This window comes from Drosophila serrata, unplaced genomic scaffold (assembly GCF_035046125.1).
Source record: "Drosophila serrata isolate PLE 108 unplaced genomic scaffold, ASM3504612v1 contig_376, whole genome shotgun sequence".
NCBI lineage: Eukaryota > Metazoa > Arthropoda > Insecta > Diptera > Drosophilidae > Drosophila > Drosophila serrata.
The window spans coordinates 1,647,413-1,656,564 of NW_028257274.1; the positions used below are offsets into that span (position 1 = coordinate 1,647,413).

At 44.5% G+C, this 9,152-nt stretch overlaps 1 protein-coding gene across 4 annotated transcripts in view; it reads left to right on the forward strand.

Annotated features, from left to right (window-relative positions):
- Nucleotides 1–9,152, forward strand: part of LOC110191109 (uncharacterized) — a 68,952-nt gene that overhangs the window by 44,481 nt on the left and 15,319 nt on the right. For 3 of the 4 annotated variants that reach the window (XM_086839668.1, XM_086839671.1, XM_086839669.1), the window contains 6 exons: nucleotides 1,212–1,309; nucleotides 1,775–1,983; nucleotides 2,832–2,984; nucleotides 4,001–4,173; nucleotides 6,026–6,298; nucleotides 8,616–9,095. In XM_086839668.1, coding sequence (XP_086695794.1) covers nucleotides 1,212–1,309; nucleotides 1,775–1,983; nucleotides 2,832–2,984; nucleotides 4,001–4,173; nucleotides 6,026–6,298; nucleotides 8,616–9,095 — 1,386 coding nt within the window. The remainder of the gene's footprint in view (nucleotides 1–1,211; nucleotides 1,310–1,774; nucleotides 1,984–2,831; nucleotides 2,985–4,000; nucleotides 4,174–6,025; nucleotides 6,299–8,615; nucleotides 9,096–9,152) is intronic. The other variant, XM_086839670.1, reaches the window with a different exon arrangement.

Here is a 9,152-nt window from a genome sequence, read left to right on the forward strand (position 1 = left end):
GCAATGCCAAATGTCGCCGAACGTAAACGTTTATGCCCCGTGTTAGCCGTGTCAAGGGAAATAAGCGGAATTGGTATGGGGTAATGGCCATGGGTTATGACCATGGCCCTGAATGCCATCGCATCGTCACGTCATCGCTCTCTCTCTCTCGACTCGATGATGCGATGCAATGGTGTCTGGGGGGCATCGATTGTGGCATTTATCAAGCATTTGGTGTGTGCAAATATTTGCGCTTTATACGACGACACGTTCGCCATAATCATCATTGCCAGGCGATGGAGCTGGAGCTGGGCTCGGAGGCACTGCAAGTGGAAGTGGATTTGGACCAACCGTTGGCCAAACATCATCAAAATCCATGCCAACTGACATGGAATTCGCTGCACTCTGAGAAATGATTACTCTCTAATTGCAATGATTACCAAAGTGTTAGAAATTATCTTAGATTCATAGAAGCCTAGAATCGTCTAGGTTTTCAAGGCAACTATAAAGTTTTTAAGCTTAAAAAACATATGTAAAAATTCCGTTCAATCTAAAACTAAATGCCTAAATCAAACTCAGATTGCTTAAAAAGGATTTCTCCGAGTGTCCTTCCGATACTGCGCTAATATTAGCGCATATAAATGCATCGAAATGCACTCGCAGCCAAGTGGAAATGGGCGGCGGATCAGAAGGGGGCGTGGCAATGCAATTGGAGCTGCATTATTGGAAGTGCACTAAGACCAAAGAATATCGTGTTATTTTAGCTATACAAAGTCTGCGGCATACAATAAACGGCAATTGACTTTGGACAGGACAAAGTTGAAAATTCCCAATGGGGGGAAAGTAGAGAGATTTTCCAGCCAGATGACAGACGGTGATATTCAAACACACACACACACACTCACACACTGGCAACGAAAAAGGATTAAGGCAAACAGCCATCAACTTGAAGTTGGGCCTGCAAATAATTGTGAAATATGATGCCAAGCCCATAACCATACCCACTCCTCTGTCCATGGTTTATTTGTTTCATTTTATGATTTCGATGTTACGCCCAGAGTCAACAAGTCGCCAGCCTGTGTTTGTCCTGGCCAAACATCAAAAGGGGGATCAACTAATTTTATGCCCAGATTTGTTTGCCAACTTGTTAACTGCTTCCTGTCCTGTTGGCTGTTGTGTAGTGTTGTGCTGTCTTATGCTGTGTGTTGACTAATGAAATTTGTCGTTTTCAGGTATCAACTTTTTCTCCAAGTCAAACAGGACGTTCTGCAAGGACGATTGCCGGTGGCCTTCGAGCTGGCCGCCGAGCTCGGTGCCTTTGTGGTGCAATGTGAGTAATAAAATTCCAGAGAGTTTACAATTCACACAAACTTTTTGCCTTGAAGCGAATACAAATTGAATGTCAAGTCTGGGTGTCACAGAAAATATTTATTTGGTTAATTGAAAGGTCTTTGAATTTTTGGGAAATATTTCTGTTGAGAAGAATATCAAGTTGATAAACTAGAGCACATTTTCTATTTTTAGCTCACATTTTACCTAGACTTTTTAAAGAGTTTACTAGAAATGAATGAAAATATTTAGGATTTTTCAATATGATATTGACCACTATATATTTGTCAACATATTAAATTTATCTTTTTATTCTTAACTATTCATGGTTAAATTCTTTACAAAACATAATAATAATTCTGTGACACAAACTCCCTTATATCAATGCTGTACTTTCGTAAAGTTATTCTGACAATCTTAAGAGTTTAAATAAACAATTAACCTATTTACTTTATCCCTTCCCTAGCCGAACTGGGTGACTATGATCAGCGACGCCACTCCAAGGGCTATGTGTCCGAGTTCCGGCTGCTTCCAAACCAGAGCAACGAGCTGGAGACCCGCGTCTCGGAGCTGCATCAGCAACTCAAGGGAATGTCGCCCTCGAGCGCTGAGCTAAACTATCTGGACAAAGTCAAATGGCACGACATGTACGGTGTCGATTTGCATCCCGTTCTGGTGAGTTATAAGCCAATGTGGCATCCACACATGACCCAAAGTTCCCAAAACCACACCACGGGTTGGGATGGTTCACCAGACAGAACGACCCGGCTTCGACATTCAGTCAGCCGCATAAAAGGGGTCAGAGGGAAATGCAAAGTTTAATTTCATTTCATGGCAAATATTATAAATCATTTGCTCTCCCCCGAGAGAAGGGGGGATCAGGTCAGTGTATGATTACCCCCAAAAAAACCCCCCAGACTGGGGTGTCTCAGAACACCCCTTCGTCTATGGTTTTGTGCTGCGTAAGTTGGCACTTCATTTGCATTTTTTATTGCCCTTTACTTTGATATCAAACCTCAATAAATCACCAGCTGTGTTTGTATACGAACTGTGTGTGTGGAACCCGAACCCCAACCCCAACCCCAACCTCAAACTGAACCCCAACTCCACATGGCTGCGGTATGTGGCATGATGTAGCCTTTCACCCCCTTTTCACTGACGCGTTGCCGCCCTTGTGTTTGTTTATAGACACAAATCATTGAGTATCGCGGCGCCAACGCCGTCTTTTATATGCTTTCCCGGCTCTTCCGCTTTTCTTTGTTTTTTAATTTAATTAACAGCTAAAATTACATTTATTTCGGCTTGGCTTTCGGCATTTTCTTCTGGGCCGTGTGTTAGTTGGAACGAGGTAGCCATAAAAATGCCGCCTGCTGCTAATGGCCGAAAACTTTCTTCCTTGTTAACACATTTTTTGGCAATGGCCAGAAAGGAAACTTTTTCGCCTGCCCGCCGCCGCCTTTTGTTTGCCAAAGTTTTCGCAGCATTCTCATTCCCATTTCTCCCGTTCTCTATTTCTCCCGCAGGGCGAGGACAGCGTGGAGTACTTCCTGGGCCTGACTCCTAGCGGGATTGTCGTCCTGCGCAACAAGACGACGGTGGCTCATTACTATTGGCCGCGCATTGCCAAAGTTTATTATAAAGGACGCTATTTTATGCTCAGGATAAGCGATAAAAATGTAAATTCTCAAACGCACCAGCGACAATGGAAGCTGTGGAGCTGGTAACTGGTAACCGGCAACTGGGAACGCGTAACGACAATGGCCACTGTGACGATGTGGCTCCAGATCCACATTCAGATCCTTCGTCCCAGCCATAAATTTGTTTGCCGACAAGTGCTTTTTACAATTTGCAGTTCGTTCCGCGAGTGAATGGTCGAAAGTTGGCTGTAAAAAGGGTAGTAGGGCTTAAGGAAAAGTCGAATTGGGATTACCTATTAATTTTTACAAGGATATAGGTAAAATATTATGGAGAGGATTTTTCTTATGTCTATGAAATAGTATTTACTAAAGAAATTAACCTTAGTTTTCAATTTGGAATTTATTAATATATTTCCTTAAAGGATCCCTAGCAATCCCTAGGGTATCACATCTTCTTCAGCTTTCCTAATATTTTTTAAGGGCTTTCAATTTCTTATTCGCGTTTTGCAGTGTCGCCAATTTTTTTGTGCGCTCCTTATGGTGACAACTTTTTGGTTGTCAGCGGCATCAAGTGGCGCCAGGAGGAGCGGAGGAGGTCGAAGGAGCTGGAGCTGGAGCTAGAGCCTCGTTAGACAACAAGTAGCTATGGTAGCTCCTAGCTGGTGCCTGATAGGAGATAGAAGTGGAGTCCCTCCTGCTGCTGAAACTTGCACACTTTCGGGTGTTAACGCTTTGATAATCAAAAAAGTTTCCCAGCCAGTTGACGCACACAAAAGGCGAAACTTTAACGTTTTCCTTCGACTTGATTTTCCCTCGACATTATCTTCCTGTTCTTTTTTTCTTTGGGCAACACTTTACACTTTGTAAGCCAACTTCTACCGAGGCATTCATTCACTCAATTTGCCTCTGGAGCAAGCAGAGAGGAGGCGAGCCTTTGTCGGCATCCCGTCCAAAGTTACCAGTTCCCGCCTTCCATTCCCTGCCATCGTGACTTGACTTTTGCTCTTATCAACCATTTGCGATTACAAATCCTCTCGGTCCTCTTGCTCCTCCAGAACGAACTCAGCACCTACGGATTCGAGACGCCTCGCAAGTCCGCCTGCAAGCACCTGTGGCGCTGCTGCGTGGAGCACCATGCGTTCTTCAGGCAGGTGCGAGTGGCACCTTTGCCCAGCTCCCAGTCGCATGCCACCGATCTGTTCCAGCTGGGATCGCGCTTCAGGCACAGGTAAGTTCAGTCAAGGAAAATTACCAAATAAATATACACACTTTCAAGAAGTTTTTAAAGATCTTAAGTAATGAATTTTATGTTTCAAATTTGTAAAAATGCATAGAAAACTTTATCAACATACTTGAGAAATTCTTTAATAATAGCTGAGAATTTAAAATCAATTCTTCAAGTGTAGCCTGGCACGACCACTGCCGGAAGTCATATGCTGTGGGTGCAGTCGTGTGCCCCGCCCAGCATATGAAGTTGTAAAATCCCAAAAAAAAGCATAACTTCCTACACTTTGGGCCAGGACCACTCTTGGCCGCCTCATTTACTGGCCAAGCCAAGCCCGAAAGCGCAGCCAATTAAGACGTAACGAATTTCAATGGGCGGTCACTCGAGTTCAATCCCTCTTGCCCCAAAATGCACCTCATGTGATTAGCTCATTAAGGGGCAGCTCAAGTGGCTTTCGTGGCCGAAGGATAAGGATTAGGGCTGGCCAAGGGCCAAAAGAGCAGGTTTTCAGGAAGGGGATACAGGCGGCAGTTGCTGGGGTCTTTCAGTCACTAATTAAAGTGACGAACATATATTACTCTTTAATATAAAATTAATTAATAATAATGAGATAGGTAACTAGGGAACTTACAACATAACAGCTCAATTATTTATAGTTTACCATTCAATAAAAATAAATACATTAAATAAATTTATATCAAATCAGTAACTCAAGTAATTAAACTCCATAAAACATTGCTTTTAAATCAAGCCAAGGCTATGTAAAGTTAGTGAAACAGTCCATAAATGTCTTTAATTTCACATAATTCAGGACTTAATCAACCCCAAAGCAAAACCAAGTTCGCATGTCAGCTTCTCGAGTTTCCCGCAGATCCAATTAGATGCCATCTCTCTGGCCAAACAGAAGCAGTCCCCCAAACTCAAATCTCAATCCCGGGCCCAAGTGCATCGTGAATCCATCCAGCGGGCATAGATCAAGTTTACGCCATCGCCTGCATGGCCAACTAATTGGAAGTCCAATAAAAATGTCGGATCTGCAGGCTGGAAACATGAGGAAGTGTTGGGTGGGGATCCGGACTGAGTCTGGCAGGCCTGAAGGCCAGCGGGCAGTCGGCCAAAAAGCGACTCGAGTGCAAAGCCCACTAATGACTTTCTGCGAAATGCGGCTCTAAGCTGGAGCAGGCCCACCAAATGCAGGCAATTGTGCATGACGAATGTGGCAGGAGGATTGGGGATCAGGATGAGGACAAGGCCGGGCAGGAGATAGCTCCTCCCGTTGCTCCTGCTGCTCCATGTTTATGACTGACATTTGCGGTGACTGCGGCTGACCATTTAGTTTGCTGCGGTAAACTTTCTTGCTCCCAGCTTGCTGGCCAAATGGAGTTCACGTGGCCAACCGTAACTCAGTGAAACTATTAACTTAGCCTAGAGGGGGAAGCATTTCTATTCCTGCTGCTCGGTCGAAAAAAAAAAATAAAAGTTTTTTAGGGACGTCGGCTCATTTTATGACCGGCAGCCCAAGTTCAGGGAACGTTTTTAATTTGTGAAACAAATGAAAGTTTGCCCGGTTTTTATTTTATTCCGGCTGTGTTTTACAACCTTTTTATGGTTCACTGTTCATTATTAGCCTAGCGTCTTCTATGATTCCATCTTTCTGGCTGTTCGTTTTCCTCTCCTTGTTTTTCTTTTTGGTTTTTCTTGTATTTTTTTTATATTTTTCTTTTCCACATTTCCCCACTTTGGTTGTTAATATTTTTGGACGCCTTTATGCCTACTTTTATGTTGCCCACTCGCATGTGTCTGCCAAAAACCCCGCCACCAAACCGCCACCCGCCACCCGCCACCCGCCCCCCAGTCGTCCGGACAAGTCCACGGAGAAGGATGCACTGGCCGCCGGACGCTCTCCGCCCGCCTTCACCCGCACGCCCTCCAAGCGCCAGCCCAGGCGCGTGATTGATGACTTTTTTAACAGCAACGGCAACGGAATCGGGATTGGGAACGGGAACGGGAACGGGAATGGGAATGGGAATGTCGGCGGCGGAACCGCCAACGGAGGAGCAGCAGGTGGAGGTGGCATCCACATGGGCAACAGGCCGCTGCCACAGCCCGGACTGGGCACCATCTCCAAGTGAGTACTCCAAATGCCCATCATTTGTTTTCATTCCGTGCACAAAAGTTTTGATTTACCCATCCGCCGCCCATGTGTGTACAAGAGCATAGAAGCCTCCATTGCTTTTATACCCTAGGAGATCTTGGGAATGTTTCTTTTTCTACATGGAAGTAAGCCATTTTTAGGGGGCTTACTTGTATAATTTATATGGGTTTATTTTATGGTAAGAAAAACACCTCAATGGTTTAAATATATATGGAGTTTATTCTTTATTGTGAAGATTTTATTTGCAAATTGAAATCATGGCAATCATTGGCTTCAAGTAAATCCTAAATATGCTAAATTTTTGGGGTAAACCATAGTTTTTAAAATATCAGACCTAAGCCAAAAATGCATTATTCATTATTCAATTCGAAAATCGTTTCTCTGCTAGTTTTTGTACGGTTAACAAATCTGCATTCTCAGTTTTTAAATTTAAATACTTCAATTTTTGATCAAAATTTTACAATTTTAATGATGTAACCCCTTCAAAAATTTTGCAATTTTCTAAAAATTTTTGAAAATGTATTTTTCCATCGGACATGGCTAGATGAATTTGGCTATTGATTCTGATCAATAATATATATGATTTATAGGATCGGAAATGTCTCCTTCACTACATTTCATGCTTCTGACTGATGTAGGATTTATCTTTAATAATTCACTGCTATCAAAAATAATATCAGACTAATTCTTATTAAAATAAAAAATACAATTTTAATAATATTATTTAAAGCAACTTTAAAAGTAAATGCATTGTAATCCCTTGAGGAATCTAAGATACTAAGTTAATTTTAGGTACACCACTAATTTCAATAGTATAAAGAGTATACAATCCTCAGTTTTTTAAACTCAACTTTCTCATTTCCTCCTTTTTTTTCCTATGCTTCACCCATTTATATATACGGCAGCTGCTTCCTTTGACGTAGTTGTCCTTTTTGGGGCCACTTTCTCCTTTTTTTCGCTTCAGTATGTTCGCCAGTTGCTTTTTAGTAATCATTTTTGGGAGCTGGCGCGCCGGAAGAGCTCTCATGTGGCTCGTTGAAGGGCTTCCCTTTGATCTGTTTTTAATTTTCAAACATATTTTTTGGGATGCTATTGCTATTTGTATTTGAATCGCCGGGTTCAATTTGAAAGGAATGCAGTCCGTAGCACTTCATCATTCCCAGTGCCAGTGCCAGTGCCTGGGCGATCCGGTCCGTTTGCGTTTGACAGGACGATAGGATAGCAGCTCCTTCTTGGCTGGCATTGTCCTGACTCAAGTGCCCTCGGGCTTGCTGTTTCGAATTCGTGTTCAAAATCCATTTAGTTGCCATTTCGAAGGCAGTTACATTGTCTAGACGCAACATTTATTAAATGTTTTATGGTTGCGAACATCAAATTATATAGACAAATAAAAAGCTAGCCATTAGTTGTTGGGCGGCGGAAATGCCGAAATGTTGTGGAAATGCTGGCCAGGATAAAAGTTTTCTTTTTGGGAGAAACTGAGTCATGCAAGGAGATTTATAGCTTCTTGTTCCAAACTCCTTGGGTGTAAGTTGCCTGAGAGACAAACCTAAGAAACACACTCGAATTAGACAATTACCAGGGACAATTTCCAAGCTGATGGCTGTCGGTGTAAGTGTTGCCCACCATCCGTGCATAAATTACACGCTCAGGCAAGGCTCTAAATAAGGTAATAGAAGCCACAGCCAATCCCGCGTAATCGCTGGATTTCTAGGCGGATGGCGATCTGGTACGGGATCGGGATCGGGATCGGGATGAGCAAATAGCCCGCGTCATTTATCATTTGCAAACAAAGAGAAGCCAGCCCAAACATCAGGCAGCCGGACAGGCCAATCAAGCGGCCCCCACACCGCAGCTTCCAGATCTCCAGATTCACAGATCACAGATCGCAGATCGCAGCAGCAGCAGCAGCAGCAACATCAGCATCAGCATCATCCCAGGCGCGATCGGACGAGCGGGAGCATAAATCACTAGGCACGCCTGGGCACGTTCTGGATGTGGAGTCGGAGCTGGACAGAGAAGAGACTCAGAGCTGGAGCGACGACTCCTGAGAGTACGAAATGATTGCCCGCTGATTGCCAGTGCGGCAATTACTCAATTTTACACACGCGCATTATTTGTCTGTGTCGATCTGGGATCGCTCCGCTCCGCCTCGGACAGCCTAAATGGCCTCCGATGCCGCGGACTTTAATCAACGTTTATGTTAAACAATTTAAATTTATGGCAAAATAATGCGAGACTGATTCGCTGATCTCCCTCTCCCTCTCCCTCTCTATCTATCTGTCTCTAGCAACTACGATAGCCCCTACCGCTCCACCTACAGCATTCCCACCAGCCTGGGAATCCGGCCCTGCCACCAGCAGCAGCAGCAGCAGCAGAACAACAACTCCAGCAGCTACAACAACAACAGCGGAAGCAACCTCCAGACCCCCGACTCACCCAGGAGCACAAGGAGCGCCCCCTGGCCACGATCCCAGCAGCGTTCCCTCTTCGGCCACAACCCGTCGAGTCCGCGCTCCGTGAGATCGGTCAGCACGGCGGGCGGTGGGCTGCATCATCACCACAGTCACCACAGCCATGGCCATGGCACTAGCCACCATCCGCACCAGCATCATCATCATCAGTCCTCCTCCTCGGCGGCGGCCAATGGCTCGTCGCACCATCACCGCCAGCAGAGGGCCAGCTCCTCGTCCGCGTCGCACCAACAGCAGCGGTATCGATCCAGCTCCGTGGAGAGTCACTCCTCCAATGACTCCAGATCTACGAGAAGGTGAGTTTAGAGAAAGATTTTTCTTTTTTAAAGAAACAAAGAAAGGGAACTTTTAGT